This window comes from Marmota monax, unplaced genomic scaffold, assembly GCF_021218885.2.
Source record: "Marmota monax isolate L192 unplaced genomic scaffold, Marmota_monax_Labrador192_F-V1.1 WCK01_AAM20220418_F8-fsc00043, whole genome shotgun sequence".
NCBI lineage: Eukaryota > Metazoa > Chordata > Mammalia > Rodentia > Sciuridae > Marmota > Marmota monax.
This window is the reverse complement of record NW_026691982.1, coordinates 13,978,511-13,997,696: the sequence shown is the minus strand read 5'-3', so window position 1 is coordinate 13,997,696 and position 19,186 is coordinate 13,978,511. Positions and strand designations below refer to the sequence as shown.

Here is a 19,186-nt window from a genome sequence, read left to right as displayed (position 1 = left end):
CCAAATGGGCCCTGCCTCCTAAAGTTTACATCACCTCCCAATAGAACTGTCAGCTGGGACCAAGGCTTCAATACATGGGCCCTTGGGGAACATTATAGATCCAAACTTATAACACGGGTAACTTTGAACTTCCCCACTGAAAGCAGAGCAGAATGTTAATCTTCAAGGGATAGTAATCATATTCTAACTTACACATTAAGCTTTGTTTTATATCTGTTACGGATTATTTTTCTTCAACAGTTTTTAAATCATACAGTTAAGATTGTTCTCATACTAAAGATTAAACACACACACACACACACACACAGAGTCATTCAATATCTGTACATAGGTGCACATTTGTATGTATGGACACATGGACATGGATGAATCTTTATCTAAGAAGGTATATTGCTCTTGACCTGGAAATTTACAGCAGAAAACAAAATAAAGTATGTTCTTAGACATGAAAAGTTAAAAACAACCTCAATGTCCAATAATAAAGAATTAAATAAATTATGAAAACTATATGATAGAATCTATGTAGATTTCTAAAATGGGCTATAATTACATATTTGTTGATCTAGAAACAGAATTCAGCTTAAGAGAAAAATTTAAGTTAACAAGAGTATCTACTATATATAATACAATTTTTGAAAAAACTATATATGCACATATACACTTTTGTATATGTACATATGCATCATGTACACATGCACACACACATACACTGGACATACATGGCAGTTATTATACTGTTGGTGAATGACAGGGAACAAAAGAGCAATATATATGTTTATATGTGTGGTACATATGTGTGTGTGTGTGTGTGTGTGTGTAATTTCAACTATATGCTTCTACTTGCCCAAGAAAAAAAATTTCAAAACTTAGCCAAATTTTTAATTGTAGTTTCTGGGTAGTTAGGTTCACACTACTTTTTATTTTCTGTTTTCTCATTTATACCTGTTTTTACAACATGAAATGGATTTGGTGCTTTTTTAAAGGGGGTAAAATGAGGTTTAAAACTATTAGATTGCCAGAAAATCTAGATTATTCTCAGAACAATGCTTGTGGCTCTCATCCTATTAATCAAGTGAACTACATCAAAGGCTCTGTCTTAGGTACATCTTGAAAATCATTCCAAATAAAATATGTCCAGGTCTACAGAAGTCACCTGACATAGGAACAACAGTGCTTGGAAACCTGACCACAGAATAAACTTCACTGATGAAGGAACTTCACAGACTTAAGCCTCTGATGTAATAATTTTTCCCTTACAGTTCCCTGGGGCTCCATGGTCACAGAAAAGCAGGTTGTTATCTCAGCCTAAGACTTATCACCACTGTGAACATTAAACATTTTTCATGATATACCTTTATGATATACCATGTAATTACTGATTTTCTTCACTTAGGAAGATAAGTCAAAGGTTGTCAGGCTCCCTGCAGGTTACACATGCCTAGCACTATGATTTGGATGCTTCGAAGGCTACCATTAGCACTAGTGGTAGACAAAGACTTCTGAGTCCCTGTCCCACCAAAGCCAGACTACACAGATATTGATTATCTCTTGTAAATAATCCCACTGTATGGGAATAATGTTGTAGCTACAGTAATAGAATAAGAAAGTAGAATCTACCTCTGTTTTGTGAAATGTAGAAATAAAAATGTAATAGATTATAAAGAGACTGGTGCATTAGTTTATAAAGTCCTGGTTGGTTTAACTAATTATTTCAAGATTGTTAGCAATATCTATCACAATTAAACAGAGAAAATATTAATTAAAGGACATTCACTTTACTGGTTAAATTATTTTAAAAATCATAGTTCACTATGAGTTAGAGAAAAATAAAGTTACTCATTAGTTTGCTCATCAGGATAAGAAAATCGATTTAACATGCTAACCTAAGACTTAACAACAAGTTTCAGCAAAATTCACTGAAAACTTAGTTTTCTCCATTCTTCTCCATTGGATCCTTTGAACCCCTGCCAGACAGGCATTCATCTCCACAATGTCCCCAAGCAGCTCTTCACAAAGTTTCTAATGACCTTTGTTAAACCCAATAACTACTTCTCAGACCTCATCTCACTAGACCCATAAGCATCCTTTAATATAGCTGTTCCTTCCTTCCTTCTTGAAACTTTGTCGATTTCCAAAATATCAACCTCTCATTTCTCTACCTAACCCAGAGCTGAATTCCATAGCTGTCTCTAGTCGGCCGTATGGTATTATTCAGTCCTCTCGTGTTTTAAAATGCTTCGCTGAACACTCCAAGGTATTTCTGTCTATTCCAGACACAAATGTTCAACTGTCCTGGAGATGTCTAAGAATAACCTCCTAAAGTGCCCCAAAGAGATTCTCAATTCCTCCACCATGCCTGCCTGTTCTATGGTCTTCCTCATCTCAGGCATAGCCACTTGCTTCTTCCAACTGCTCGGATCCAAACCTAAGAGTCTTATCCTTTTCCCATGCCATATTCAATCTATCAGTAACACCTATCAATTTTTTCTGTGAAAATACTCTATACCCAGAATCTCACCACCTATTCTCATACTAATACTGCCAACACCCTGATCCAACTTTCCCCATCATCTGTTCCCTGAATGAGAACAATAGCCTGGTAACTGGGCTCCCTGCCTCTATCTGTGCCTCCCTACAGTCTATTCTTACCCCAGCATCCAAAAACCCTCTTAAACGGTACATCAGGTCATATCACACCTCTGCTCAGATTCCACCAATGACTTCCATTTTACTCAGGATAAAAGCCAACTTATAACAATAATCTACCAGGGTAAAGGATATAGTCCCTGCTAGTTCTCAGGCGCCCTCTGTCACTGTCTCCTTCACATATGAAACTCCAGCCCCATGAAGCTCAAAGCAGTAGGAAACATTAGCCTTGGACCTTTGCACTCACTGAACCATGTGCCTGAAACATGAGTTCTCCAGACACAAGATGACAATATCATTTACAAACCAAATCAATGCACTTTGGGAAATAAATAGGGGTCCTCTTAAAATTATTCCAGGAAAAGAGATGTAAACTAACAGCCCAGAGCTCACTCCCTGCAAGATGTCGGCATCATGATGAGAGAGGACTTCCCCAGCCATCCACTAGTAACCTCTACACTCCCTGCTACCAGAGTTCCCCTCATTTTGCTTTATATTCCCTAATAATACCTTATTGACACATATGGAAAAAATGTTTCTTAATAGTATCTTTGTCCTTTAACTATAAATACTGTAAGAATTATTCCTAAAAATAAGTTAGGAAAAAAATATTCAGGCAACATTTCTAGTATACCCGAATCTTACCCTCACAAAGAGAGGTTAAGAAACAAGTTTGGGTTCTAAACATTAGCTCCTTCCACACACACTGCTCCCAGATTTCATATTCTACACTGAAGTCATTGTAAACATTTTCTAAATTCTGATAAAAAATAAGGAAATTATTCCTCTGGTGCTGATCATTCTTCCAAGGAATATTCTTATGAAACTACTGAAAATATTTTTACACAAACTAGATATGGATACGAGTAATATGTAGGTGTTTCTGTATTACTTTTGTGTTTGTGTACATCCTTTGGACTCTGGATAAGGAATTAAAGGCACTACAATAATAACCACATAGTCCAAAAATAATTTTTTGTGGTTTTATTGTAAATTTGAATTTTGCTTATAGAAATACTGAATGTTTTTTATGTTTATGAGGTCTGAATGCTTTCATTGAAATGTATAAAGATTTGGCTCTGCTTCCTGATTCTCATAACCTGAGGTGCTTCTGCCATGGCCCTCTGCCTCACAATGGGCCCAGAGCAATGGAGTCAGCCACCTGTGAACTGAAACCTTTGAAACCAAACTTTCTAAGATGCAAGAGCAAAACGATGGACTTCAGCAATGTAAGAGGCCTTGCTTATCTCCAAGAAAACAGAAAGACCCACCCATTTTTAAGGAAGCTTCCATTATGGTTTCTCTTATATTTAATGTTGTTTTAATATTACTATTTAAGAAAAAAAAACTATCAGAGGTTTCTATTTTTCATTTATTAAATTTGTGAATTTTCAAATTAATGACTTTCTCTGAACCTATCAGAAACTGAGGAAACATCAAAACAGACCTAATTGAGGAACATATTTCATACTTTCAAATAAACTGTCCTGTTTGCTTAACAATTAATTGATGTTTACAATGAATATTTGTATGTATGTTTGTAGTGTCTTTTTTTATAGAAAATTTGCAATGAAATATTTAAGGGTCAAGTAATATCATCCCTGAGAATTACACATAAATGGGCTGAATCAATAAACAACAAAAAAAAACATACACAAATGAACACATACATAGAAGAAAGACAATAAGTAAAATGTTACCTTTTGGGTAAGCTGGATAATAAGTAATGGGAAGTCATTATAATATTCTATTTCATAATTTTGAAAACACTTTTTAAAAATATTATAATCTCTAATATGTATTAATATAACTGAAATTAAACATAAGCAAAATGAAAGAGATTTTCAAATATTTTAATAGTTCTATGACAAATTTTGTCATTTTCACATCAACTCTTACACATTTGTATTTGAAAATCTGGTCTAGGGCTGGGGCAGTAGCTCAGTGGTAGAGTGCCTGCCTCACACATGTGAGGCACTGGGTTTGATCCTCAGCACCACGTAAAATAAATAAATAAAGATAATGAGTCCATCTACATCTAAAAAAAATTTTTAAAAAAAGAAAATATGATCTAAATCCAGTCTAAATCAGATGCAAGATAATTATTTAAAGAATGACTGAAGAATCTTATTCTAAGTCAGTAATCTCATGCATAAGTGTTACAAAAATTGTTTTTAAAAAATGTATAAAGATTTGTGCATACAATTGTAATCTATAAAAAGAAATACCTTATTTTTTTGGCAAAGAAAAAAGGGAGAAAATAACAAAGAAAAAAAGTTTGCTAAAAGGAGATCTTACCAAGTAGGTAAATATCACCAGAAATTTATTATAAAGATGGTAGGGGGGAAATACACATTTTCTAACAAACATTTTAGCAACAACCTTGAAAAAATAAAATATCATACTGTTAAGAGTTACTAGAAGGGAGCCAGGGGCAGTGGCACATGCCTGTAATCCCAGTGGCTCAGGAGACTGAGGCAGGAGAATCTCAAGTTTGAAGCCAGCCTCAGCAAAAGTGAGGCTCTAAGCAACTCAGTGAGATCCTGTCTCTAAATAAACTACAAAATAGGAATGTGGCTCAGTGGTTGAGTACCCCTGAGTTCAATCCCCAGCACCCACCCCACAAAAAAGAGTTACTAAGAGGGGGCCTGAGGGCATAGCTTAGTAGTGGAACATGTGCTTAGCATGTGCAAGGTTTGGGGTTCAATCCCCAGTACCTCTCCCCCCAAAAAATCAGGTGCTAGGAGAATTAAAAGAACTCATGTAATGTGGGGGCATTCATGAATAAGCACTCTGCAAGTGAGCTTGTGTCACTGCAGAGGCTGCTTAGCATACTGGTTAAAATCTATGACTGCATGTCCTGCAATAAAAACCACATGACAGTGCAAGAAATTCTAAATGTGTCTTTACAAGTGGTCTCTCTAAACCTGAAAAAAAAAAAAAACTCCTATTACATTAAAACATCCATGTAATCTTGAAGCAGGAAATAATGACAGCATGCTTATTCACATGCACATGTTCATACTTTAACGTATTTTAGGTAGCTTACCAAGGAGCCATCTTTCATCACAGAAAAGCTCAAATTGGAAAAACTAGACTTTTATAAAAGTAAAACTGAACATAGTTGATTGTGAATTGCAATGAGAATTCACTGTGGGTCAAAGTTTTCTGAGGATGGAGAGTATCCTATGCTTATTCTTCCTTATGCCTCACCTTAAAACCTGGCAACTAGTAAAGCTCTTTGCCTTGAAAGGAACAATAGGAAAAAAAATAATAAACTTCTGTGTAGTCCAGAAATTCACTCATCACTCAAAGTACTGTAAAGAATCCATTATACAGTAAAGGTCTCACTTCAGTGGTTGAATCTATAAAATATACTGTTCTACATATATATGATTCCCACTTTTTACCTATAAATGAGCCCTTGCTAGATGTTGTTTACTGGTTGACTCTCAATCTTTTTCCATCTTCTTTCATGTTCCTTCCCTATAGTGCAAAGGCTTGATACCACATTTCTCAGACTCCCTTATGATACTAGAAGTCTGGGTGAATTGTCTCAACAATATGCATTTCGTCAAGACTGAGGAGACCCAAAGGAGACAATGCCATTCCTCTTCATGTAGGGGAAGTATTCCACATTCTAACATCTCTTCCAACTTCATAGGTGTAGTTATAGGGAAGCTATAACTCCCTGAAGGGAAGTTACACTCCCTGTAGGCTCCTGGGTGGCAGCAACAATATCCTGACCCCATAAAAAAAGAAACTGCAGAGGCAAGATCTTGAAGCCTAGCTAGGGCTTTCAGACTTCTCCTTCAGCTTTTCCAATAATTTTGGAAACACCTAATTTCCTGCTTTAATTTCTTTGCATTTGATATTAGTTCTCCTACCAATTGCTGAGTTACCATCTTTCAACTTCAAACCTACCCTCCTATGTTCCTTGTGACACTATTTTCCCCACTAGCACCTCACTCCCTGCTGGATCCTAAGAGTGGAGGGAGTTTTAAAAGGAGAGAGGGTGAAAATCTGCAGAAGAAAAAGAAAGCTGCTCCTTCCTGTTGACCTCCTGTGGGCTTCCTGTCTGCATGCAATTCCCTTCAGAGTCACTCTTTCAAACTGCAAGTGGGGATAGTTGTGTTCAATGCAACTTCATTTCCAGAAACAAGAGCTGGGTCAGTTTTTTCCTGAGGGTTGTAGTATGCCAACTCTTACCCTAGAACTCTCCTTCACATACTATACTTCATTAATACTTCTTTACATTCAAACCACTGCCCAAATAACTAATGTAACTTTTATCTCCTGATTAGAACTTGACTTGTTACCATTTCCCACCCTGAACTCAGATTCCTCCTATAGTTGATATCAGAAGTGGATCTAAAAACCAGTCCAAAGGTGGTAAACTGGCATTGACTATTTCACTTGTTTAATTTGATGGCACTGGTGACCTTATCATCAGTGGAAGAAAAACACTAGTTGTCCACAAGAAATAGTATCAAAACAGTTATTTAAATGGTTACTTATGACAATCTTTAAGTTAGTATTTATCAAAAATGTCTTCAAGAGGGAGAAGTGGATTACTCAAATTTTAATTCTGGTACACCATAAACAACTAGAAAACTGGAAAAAAGTATATGAAATAGTTGTTTAGAGACACTAAATAGCATGTTAATGAGATGAGCCACATGATAGCTAAGGCTTTCTTATTAAAGGTACTGTCTAAATTGTAGAACTGAAACCACAAAATGTTGCTGAGAAAAATTAAAGATGACCTAAGTAAATAAGAGTATCCCATGTTCATGAGATGGAAACCTCAATGCCAGTGAAACAGCAAATTGCCCCCAAGTTAATTTATAGATTTAATGCATAAATCTATAATTTCCATAAAAATTCCAACAGGAAACTGACAACCTGATTCTAAAATGTACACAGAAATGAAAATGTCCTAGAACAACCAAAGTAATCATGAGAAAGAAAAGTTGGAAGATTTGGAGACTCATTACAAAGCTACCATAATCAAGACAATTGAGCGTAAAGATAAATGTACACATGAATGGAATAAGAGTCTAGAAAATTTGTGGTTAGAGGACAAACAAGAAAATGTGATCTATACACAGAAATGAAATACTATTCCTCCATAAAAAGGAATGGAGTCCTGTCATTTGCAACATCATGAATGGAACTGCAGATCATTATGTTAAGCGAAATTAGGCAAGAAAGACAAGTACCATATGATCTCATTTATGTGTGGAATCTAAAAAAGTTGAGAATAGAATGGTGGTTGCTAACGATAGGGGAGGATAGTGGACAGCTCCAGAGATATGGGTCAGAGTTGATCAGTGGGTAACAAATTACATTTAAACAGCAGTAAGAAGTTCTGGGTTGCTATTATACATTAGGATGCAATAGATAACAATAATGTGCTGTATATTTCAAAAAGCTAGAAAAAGGATTTTTTAAAGTCACCATAGAGAAATGATAAATGTTTGGGGAGCTATGTTTAACCTTATTTAAATACTATGTATCAAAATAACACATGGTACCCCTTGATATGTACATTTTTATATTATATATCAGTTAAAAATAAATTTAATTTAAAATCAACTTAAAAATAAAATAACAAAGTGATTTTGGAACTCAATAATAGGAAAAATATAAAACCAAATTTTAAAAATGGGCAAATTTGACAAAGACTTCAACAAAGAAAGACTTTTAAATGGCCAATGAACAAGGAAAAGCTACTGAGCATGATTCATCATGAGGGTAATACAAATAAAACCACAATGTGACAGCATACCCACTAAATGGCTAAAAAGAAAATCAAAAACAATGTAAAATATTGATGAAGCTGTGGAACAATAAGAACCCTCAGATACTCCTAGCCAGGTCATAAAGTAGAAACTGGGTAGCAATTTCTTATAGCTTTTATCCTCCTTGTAACTCAACAATTTTACTCTTAGGTATTTATCCAAAAGAAACAAAAACATTTGCCCACCAAAGCATATACAAAATGTTCATAGCATTTAACTTTTAATAGCCTCATACTAGAATTAATTAAAATGTCCACTGACAAGTGAATGATCAAATTGTGATGTATCCATACAATGAAATATTTAGCAGTAAAAAGTAACGAACTAATAATAAAGCAACATGGATAAATATTGAAGTAATTATGTTGAGCAGGGTGCAATGGCACATGCCTGTAATCCCAGGGACTTGGGAGGCTTAGGCAGGAGGAGCTCAAGTTTGAGGCCAGCTTCAAAGCACAGCCTATTGTAAGAACTGCTGATTAAAGCCAAGTCTTGGTAGGTCAAGCAGCTGCTGAAACACACAATTATGGCAGGAAGAATACAAGACCACAGTATTGTATAGTTAGCCACTTGTCAACTAGGAGCTTAATGAATGAAAATTTCACAATCAGGGATCAAGATAAAGTTAGAAGACAAGGGGGAGTTATGACAGCCTAAGAGAACTACTACTCTCACAGCTGCACAAATGCAGCTTAAATAATTCTGTGGGCACAAACTCATCAGGTCTCTTCCATGAAAGTTAGGACACTGATGGGAAAGAGCAGGTCCTTAGGAACTGGAACAGGGACATCTGTATCAATTTGAAAGAAACCAAATCACTTTCCTTCAAATCTCATTTGTTTGCCTTTGCTGGCAAATGCAGAACCCCCTCCTCCTCCTCTCTGAGAACAGCCACCAATCATGCTGAATGCTTGGAGGGACTACACTGATTGATGCTCCTTTACATATCATGTGTAGGGTGCGGATAAACCAAAAGACCTCCCTGCATGCAGTATCTCGAGCTGTATCACTTCTTCTCACCATAGGAAATCTGCAGATTCTGCTTCTCAAAATCATCCAGAGGCCTAAGCAAGGCGAAAAGTTCTGCTGTTCTCAAAACACAGCTTTCAAAGTGGCTCCAGCTGTGCTTTCTTCAGTCAGCAAATATAAGAGCCAAGGAAGCCACCAGATAAGGGGTTCTATCTCAATGGATAAGACAGAAGTTTCACACTCACTTCTGCTCATATTCCACTAAGAGAATTCTACCCCATGACTACACCCAGTTACAGGGATGCTGGACAACAGTTTCTGCCATCGGTGTTATCAATGAATTTTATGTAGTTCTATTTTCATTCCTAATTAGCCATCCCATCAATGACTTACATACTTATTTCAAAAACTTTTTGTTAGATTAATGCTTCACTCAGAACAAATACATCTCTGCCAATATATCTTTCTTTTGGTGGCTCATAAAGAGATAGTCATTTGTATATTTCATAAATTAATACATACTATAAACAACTACACTATTATCCAAATATGTAACAAATCTTACATATGTCATAATTTGTTCAGTGACCTTTTCCTTAGAAATTTCTACTAAGGTTCTCCATAGGGCTTATATTCATAGTCAATGTAGTCATTGTGTTTTCTACATTATTACAGCAGGAAAAACAAATGTTCCCCAAATGAGTTGATGCTTTTTGTCTTTTACAAACAAATATCAAAAGACATGTATCATTTGATGACTAGCAGTAGGTTTTGTGAAATTTTGGAGAGTAACAGACTCCAGTTTGATAGTTTTTAATAAAATGCTGATAAAGTCACAGATTTTTTTTATATGTAGGATTCTTAGTGTTTAAAAAGTCTCACGTGTCCTTATCATTCCATGTAATAACAGCTAATATATTTCAAGGAATCATATATATTTAGGGAAAGATTCATAGTTAATGATAATAGTCTTTGTGGGTCAGTGTCACATTGGTATAATCTATCCAACATGATCACTGTTAGGACTGATCCAGAAGGTGAAGAACACCTTGACCCAGCACATACATCAGGCAATGCCGTCACATTGCTCCTGCTTGTCCTACTCTTGTCATCCTCAGACTGCTATTTTTACAGCTGGTTAAAAAAACAGCATCTCTGAGAGTCAGTTTCACCAAAACTAAACATAGTTCCTAAATCCATTCAACCCATACACACAGGTGGCAGCATCTCACAAAGGGCCAAAAGCACACAAGAGTACAAGCCCCCAGGGATGACCCTTCTTATTTGGACCATTCCTCCTAGACCCATTTCTAGTCAGTATGCCAGGAATAAGGACTAGGGGTGCCAGTAGCAATCTTTAGGCATTATGGATAAAGCTAATTTCTCAGTACTTTTTATTTCAACCAAAAGCAAAAAAATCTCAACACTTTTCCAGCACACTAACATATCATCTAATGCACATCATCACTCATCCTTATTTCAAAGACAACTATGTAACAGAGTTTAGATGTTATTTTGTCAGCAATTGAAAAGCTCAAAACACAGGTAAATTCTAATTGTTTATAGCATCTGGAGGCCTAGCTTGGGCATACTTATTGGTTAGGTGAAGGTGATGGATGCCAGCTCTGGGTTTTGAGAAAAGCCTCTTATTCCCTCATGCATGCAAGAGATGAAGTAAGGGTAGCATAGTACAAATTCTCAGGCCCTCTCCTTTGCTCCTGTCTTGTGTGCTTCATCATCAGAGCCCTGAGATCTTAAACATCAACTTGGGAGCTCCACTAGGCATCTGCCATCTAATTCATTGCCCCAGGACTCTGATTTTATTCTACATTGATCAAATGAAATTTTAATGAGAACAGGAATACCTGCAACCCAACTAAAGAATGAGGGGAAGAAGAAGGAAACAAAGAATACTCCTGAGTGGACAATAAGGTGTTCAATACCCTTGGAATATTGAACAACAAAAAATAAAATAGTAGAAACTGTTTCTTTGCACAGCAGATACTGAACACATTGAAGTCATTATACTTGTAATGGATAATTTGAATTGTCGACTTGATTGGATTAAGAGAAGCTGATGATTAGGAGGCTTCTGGGTATGTCAATTAGAGTGTGTCTAGGAATGATTGGCATGTGGGATAGCCAATTGAAATGGAGACTCTCGCTAAGTGAGGGCAGCACCATCCAGTAGGATGATGGCTTGGGTGGAATAAAAGTTGTAAGAACAAGGAAGCTACAGCAGATCCAAGCTCAATTCCTCTTGACTGGGTTCTTGATTGCTGCTGTGATCACTGAGAATATTGGATTCTCACTTCTTCACTCTTCCAAAGTGGACTCTGCCAGTGATTCTCCAGAAGCCTCTGTCTCAGGCTGGGGTAGCACCCTTGTTCTGAAGTTTCAGTCTCTTGGACTGTGCAGATACTTGTTCTTCCAGCTCTCCAGCTTGCAGACAGCCATTGTGGACTATCCAGCTTCTAGTTGCATTTATTAGTGCAACCTAATAAATCACCTTTTTATAATTATATTTCCTATTGATCCTGTTCCTCTAGAGAATCCTGACCAATACAATACAAAAAGATGAATGTTATGATTTAGTTATGGTGTCCCCCAAAAGCTCATGTGTGAGTCAATTCGAAAAGATTCAAAAGAGAAATGATTGGATTAGGAGAGTCTAAATCTAATTAGTGAATTTATCCCTGATGGGATTGGCTGGATGGTTATTGGAGGCAGGTGGGTGTGGCTGGAGGAGGTAGTTCATTGGGGGCATGGCTATGGGGTATTGAGGTGCATTCCTCTGCCAAACACACCACCATAATGTTCAGCCTCATCTCAAGTCCTGAGAAATGAAGCCAGCCTTCTATGGACTAAGACCTCTGAAACTGTGAGCCCTCAAATAAACTCTTCCTCCTCTATAAGTTCTGATCTGGTCCTTTAGTCACAGCAGCAAAAAAACCCTACTAAAACAATGATGTTGCACTAAAGAAAATCAGGCATGCACCTATAGACTTTTCTCATTGCAATATCACAATCACTCTTTGATCAGGTGGACCAAAAAACTCTAGCTGTGCCATCAGTCCAATGGTGTTATCTAGAGCTGAAGGCCATCTCTTGGATTCCAGAGAATTCCATACATAGTGGGAAGATACAGGCTCATCTCTGAGTACCTAGTTTTAAAGTTGTGGATTCCTTGGAACTGGGAAGTCATTAGGAAACAAGACAGGCCCAGGTGTAGACGCTGTGCAGACACCAAGTGTCACAGGAATCTCTCTGCACCCACAGCCCACTCTCCTTTCCACAGAGGTGCTATTTCATCTTACCCAGCTTCTATTCCCTAGTAAGATCATCCTGCCCTTGGCCATCATGGCTGCCCAAGTCATTGCTTTATCAGCATGGCTTGTAAATAGAAGTTCTTACTGAAAGATGGAAAATTATCATAAGTTTGTTCATTTATTCCCTCCATTATTGAGCTCCTTATATGTGCAATGCAGCACTGTCTTGAAGGTAGAGAGTAAAAAAATCAATCAATAAATAAATAAAAAGAAAATTAGATTTTTATCCTAGACCTTACATCCTAAGACACTAGAGGGAGACAGATAAAATGGAAAGTGTTCACAGTAGCAAAAAACACCAAACAACCCCGATTGAAAAATGAATAAACATTTCCCCAAAAACTACTTACAAATGACCAATAAGCACATGAAAAGAATGCTAATGTCACTAATCATGAGGGAAAATAAAATCAAAACAACAATGCAATGAGACTCTCCTAGTATGAGAATGGTTATTATCAAAAAGAAAAACAGAACAAAGCTTGAGTTAGCAAGAATATTGAGAAGTTGGAATTTCTGTCCACTGTTGGTAGGAGTGCAAAATGGTACAGCCACAGTTGGAAAACAGTACAATTCCTCAAACAGTGAAACATATCATTACCATATGATCCAGCAACTCCACTCCTGGTATATACCCAGAAGGATTGAAAGCAGGGTCTTAAAGAGGTACCTGTATACCCATGTTCACAGCAGCATCATTCACAAGAGCCATATGGTAGAAGCAACTCAAGAGTACATGATGATTGAATAAATCAATAAATGTAGTACATACATATAACAGAATATTATTCAGACTTTAAAAGAAAGGAAAGCCTGTCATATTCCATAACATGGATGAACCTGAAGATATCATGTTAAATAAAGTAAGCCAATCACAACAATCACAGATTCATTAATATGAGGTAACTATAGTTATCAGATTAATAGAGACAGAAAGTTTCCAGTGATGGTGGGAGGTAGAGTTGGAGAGTCGTTGCTTACTGAATTTCAGTTTAAGAAAGCAAAATTTCTGGAGATGGCTGTACGACAATATGAATGTACTTAATAACACTGATTTGTACACTTAAAATGATTACAGTGTATTTTACCACAATTTACACACACAGTATTTTCAGTGTTAAAATGTTTTACAAGAAAAACCAGAATCAAGTGCAATAAGTGATACTGGGGAGGATGGAACACTTGGGAGACTGCAGAGCATGTGAGAAGTAGAGTCCTAATGATGAGGCATGACCTGGGATTCTGGGATTCTTGCAGGCTGTTGTAGTTTTGATGATGAACATCCCCCAAAGAACCATGGTTGGTTCACAGGGTTGTGTTACTGGGAGGTGGTAGAGCCTGTGAGAGGTTGGGCTCTGAGGGAGGTATTTTGGTCACTGGGGGCATGTCCCCAAAGAGGGTTGTGGGGCTCTAGTCCCTTCTTCTCTCTTTTGCTTCCTGGCCATGAGGTGGGTAGTTTACTCCACCACACACTCCTGCCATGATGTGCTTCCTCACCACAGGCCCAAAGCAATGGGACCAACCAATCATGGACTAGAACCTCTGAGACTGTGAATCAAAACAAGCTTTTTCTCTTTACAAGTTAATTTTCTCCATCATCTTGCTATACTCACAGGAAGCTGACTAATACTCAGGCAATGATATTAAAAGGATAAGGGTCACAGTGAGATGAATCTGAAGCACTCGTGCCAAGGACGGTCCAAGGACGGTATCTTGCTGATGTTGCCTTGGAGACACACAGAACTGTGGGCTCTCCCTGACTCCTGCCCTTAGGGTTGTGAAGGGGTAGGCAGCGTCTTGGTCTTCACAGAAGGATGCAGGGCCTACTGGTACCTGGAAGGTGTCTATGGGTGTCCACCAGGAACTTGTTAAGTCTTGACAAATGGAATCTTATATTCAACTCTTATTTTTACATCAAATCACTTCAGATTACTGGTTTCCTTCAGATCAGCTCCTATTCCTGGTCTCCTTGGTGGTTTTAAGCCATGACAAGGTGGGAACATGCCCATAAAATACTCAGAAAACCATGCTATTCAGTCTTCCATGAGCTGGTGGCACTGGGCAATTAAGTGCTTATGTATCCTACTCCTTTATAAAATTTAAACAATTCTTAACACTTGAGCATTTTTTTTTTAGGTTTGTACTGGAAAAAAAATCCTACAAATCTCTTTTGTAAACTACACTGGAGTTCACCACAATGTAAATCATAACAGGTTCATCCATTCATGGACGTACTTCATATTTAACAATTAAATGTAAACCAGATTAGAACTTTCTCATTTTAAATGCACAATTCTAGGTGAGTGAAATTAATATTTCAGGAGGCAATATCAGAACTTTACTATCTTGATGTTTTAAGAATAACACTTGATGACACCTGCTGATAAATACAACAGAAAATAGATGCAGTGGTTTTATCATCTTTTTCTAGAAAAAGAACAATCTCTGATTAATAATCATAGTAGAAAAAATAGTTTTAAAAATTTTTATCAAATACAACTTTCAAAAAACTACTTACATCCAAAGAGTCCTCCTTCATTAGGATAAGGGTCATATTCTGTGACACCAATCGGCAGGAATAGCCTAAGTGGAGAAGGAATAACATGTGAATTTAACATTCCTCCTGTGGGTTCCTAAATTCTCAATGGCTGACGGAATTCAACTCCCCTTCTTTTGTCTACCTTATTACCATTTTAAGCCTATTGGTTAACACAGAGGACTAAGGCAAGGATGAAGAAACCATAAGCCTGAATTGAATTTGATTCCTGCAGACAGTGTGAATAGAACTGGCTAAGAAGGTCTTTCTAACTAAAGGCTAAAATAAATACTTGTCAATTTTCTGTGGATTTTTCTTTATCCTTGTTATCCTTGTATAACATTAGGATAAGCCTTAGATTATCTAAAATAACAGAAAACACTTTAGGAAGACAAATGCTATCCAATGGTGCTCCTAAATCAGCATAAACATGCCTACTGGAATAGCAAGTTCCTTTGTTTCCTTTGTAAAAAGTAAGTAATTCTCTCAAGTTTCAAAGGAATATTATTGTATATTGAGGGATCCACTTTTCCTACCAGAAGTTCAAAGTAATTCCCATTTCAAGAATTAAATCTGAGTTTAAAAAAAAAAAAAAGAAAAGAAATTGTTTTGTTTGAAACAAAAGGATTCCTAAGTAGTATCAGTAATTTCAATCTTATTGTTAAATAAAGTTATCTCTATAGCTTAAGAGAGATACTTTCTTCTGTTTTTCCTCCCAGGACAGGAGCATATTTTCTATGAAGCTCTTTCCTTCTCAGTGGTCACTCACAGATCAAGACAGGAGTACCTCCTAATTACTCCCCTCAAATTCACAGACTCTATGGAATGAAATGGCTCCAGCCACCTCAAAGATCCACAATGACCCCCAGGGCTCCCAACCCCCATTTCCATTCAGCTTACTGAGAAAAAGCAAGCAAAGAATCCTCCTAAGAATACTAGAAAACCAGACTTCACAACCAGTTTTTTTCCTCAACATCTCAAGATAATATATTGATGATTATAGAAAAATGAAATAAATCATCAAAGTGTAGAATTTTAACCTTCAATTAAATATGTTATGATTTCAAGATGAGCCTTAATCAATCCTGAGCTGAAGGGTGGGAGACCATGGATTCTTCTTGCAGAACACCTATAACATCCATTCTCATAGGTGCTTGATTGAAGGGGAAGAGCTGGCAGGCATTTAACTAGTGAACAAGAAACAGAGATCTGCATGTGTGTCCCTTCCTGTTCCCCAGGTCTCTTTTCATCTCTAGGAAAACCAATAGCAGGCACAAAACAAAATTCAAGGCAGATGAAAATTAAGACCAAGAAAATCCTTTGTGGATTTTATTTGTTTGTTTTGGGGGCAGATAATAAAACCTTGTGTTTGTTTACTTCAGAATGTAAAAAGAATGTCCCTTCCCTCATGACTCTCATTTGGAATATCTTGTAAAGCACCTCAGAACACAAGTTTTAAAGCACAAAATTACGACTTTTAATCTAAATATTCTTTTTTAAAGCCATTAGAAAAGATAGAGCTCAAGATGTTTAACAATAGCTATGTCAAAGGAATGAGATTATTTCTCTTGTAAAAACTACCACATACTATTTTTAAAACTGAAACTAACCAAATAAAGTCAAATCATAATACTATATGGGCAAATACCTATTAGGTTTTAAAAAGGGCAGAGGATAACAAGCAATTTTGTGTACATTTTAAAGTTAATTTTAATAACAGTTATGGGTAAAAGTAAGCTGCTCCCAGAATGCTATTCACAGTTTCACATAGAAGGACTGGAATAATCAAATTCTTTGTTTCCCATTAAAATTTTTCACTCCTATAAGTTCTTAGATTAGTCCCAGAAGAGAGGGCTACATTTTTATTTTCACTAACAAAAGGGGATATTGCAACTTTAATCATTTTCCTCTATATTGGGCTTACTCTTCATCCCCAGAGACTTCTAGGAACTTCATGCAATGTTGACTGTTACAAATTTAGTATAACTAATGCAAAAGGATTTACTGGTCGTATTTTATTTGAACAACAGCTGCAAAAGTGAGCTGTAATTTTTAAGCTCTAGCTTTCTGCTTTATTTTATATTTTGCAATTTAAGTAAAATGCCATTTGACAACTGAAGCTACACAAAGATATTATGGAAAAACCCTAAGTATTTTTCTAGCCATGGTAGGAAGAGGGCAATAAATAAAACTACTGACACTTTCATGAATTCAAATATATAAAGCTAAAGGCTTCTGAGAAGAAACAGATTAAGCTTTTTAAAAAAAAATTGGAAAATGAATCAAGATTTTGCTTAGAGAATTATCACATAGAACACTTGCCCTAGACAGACCATGGAAGTTTAACCCAGTTAATTGTGACTTAACCAATGTAGCAAATCAAATTATGTCAATCCAAGTTTGGTGTGCTTGATTTCTAATGTTTTTGGATAAAATGAGATCAACTCTTGGAGAAGAGCCAGGTATGTGGAAAGTCAATCCACACTTGTAAATTGAAGTCTAGTTCTTTAATCTCACAATCTAACAAGACGGCCATAAAATGACTGAGAGGAGAACCTTTGGGATTTCACTTTTTACCACAGCTAAAATTAACAGCACACTACAAAAGGGTTCAGTTTTCTACTACCTGAGTATAATCAACATTCAAAGAAATTAAATTATTACAGAATCTATGGTACTTAGAGCAAGAATGATTTTAAGACAATAAAATAATTCTGCACACCAGAAAATATTACCAACCAAATTTCTCAGATCTCTTAACCAGCTTCATATATTTTCTATAAGCTCATATTGTCCAAGATCTCTAAATCCAGATTTTTCTGGAGACATTTTTGAAAAGGATAAGGGTCATATTCTGTGACACCAATTGGCAGGAATAGCCTAAGTGGAGAAGGAATAACACATGAATTTATCATAGATAAAAGGATAGAATAATTTACCCTTACTAACTGCATCCTGGGATCAAATCAACCAGGCTATCCATTGTTGTGATTCAATAAGGTGCTCACAGTCCCGAAGTATGTTGTTGGTTCTAAATGTTTCCGCAGAAAATCTGGTCAATCAACATTTGAGTGTGAATGAATAAAAATATTGCCAGACACCAGGAATAGATGGTGTCTACTCCAGATGGGGTCAAGGATATACAGTCCAGAGTCCTCCATTATCCAGAAAGCCAGGAAGCTAAGGATTCATCAATAAAACCACATCCATTGACACCTTCCTTCCAGACCCTCAGGCCCTTCTCAGAACCCTTTAAAAAAAGAACACGCTGCCTCCATCCTACCTCACACGTTCCTCTCCAAACTGAGCCATCCTTGCCCATTTTATGCTTTTTAAAAATTTTTGTTTATTTTTTTTTTTTTTAGAAAATTTTGAAGGCTTGAGTTTTAAAATTGTCTCAACTCTGAAGCCTTCCCTGGTCTTTTGTAACTCATACATTTTTCATTCTGGGAAGTGGATCTTGCATGCCATGGTTAAGTATTCTGACTTTAAGCATCTTCACACCTATGTGACCTATTCTAAATTACATCATTTCTCTGTGCTTCAATTTGATCTTTAGAGAGAGAATAATGTGTACCTCCATGGGCATTCAATCAGAGTCTTCTGTAAAGGACTTGAAACAGGATCTGGCACATTATAGATAACATCTACCTATTATAAAAACCTATTATAAAAACCAGTTTTGCTTAATAGTCAAACTACACAATATTTTCTCATCTATTTCATTCTCTAATTTGTCTCCTAATTCACTCATGCCCAAGATGGGGTAAATAAATTCCCCAAGCCTATATTGACAACAATGTTGCAATAAGTAATCAAGAGATATAGGTGTGAATTTTCTGTGCAGAATAATAGTAAGACTGAGAACACTGCTAGTGTTAAAGTTTCACCTGAGAATTGGG

At 36.5% G+C, this 19,186-nt stretch overlaps 1 protein-coding gene across 2 annotated transcripts in view; it reads right to left on the bottom strand.

Moving 5' to 3' along the window:
• The window catches only part of Atp8a2 (ATPase phospholipid transporting 8A2), a 638,978-nt gene that overhangs the window by 394,219 nt on the left and 225,573 nt on the right, over window positions 1–19,186 (bottom strand). For both annotated transcript variants that reach the window (XM_058580786.1, XM_046448077.2), the window contains exon 24: window positions 15,267–15,331. In XM_058580786.1, the coding sequence (XP_058436769.1) occupies window positions 15,267–15,331 (65 nt within the window). The remainder of the gene's footprint in view (window positions 1–15,266; window positions 15,332–19,186) is intronic.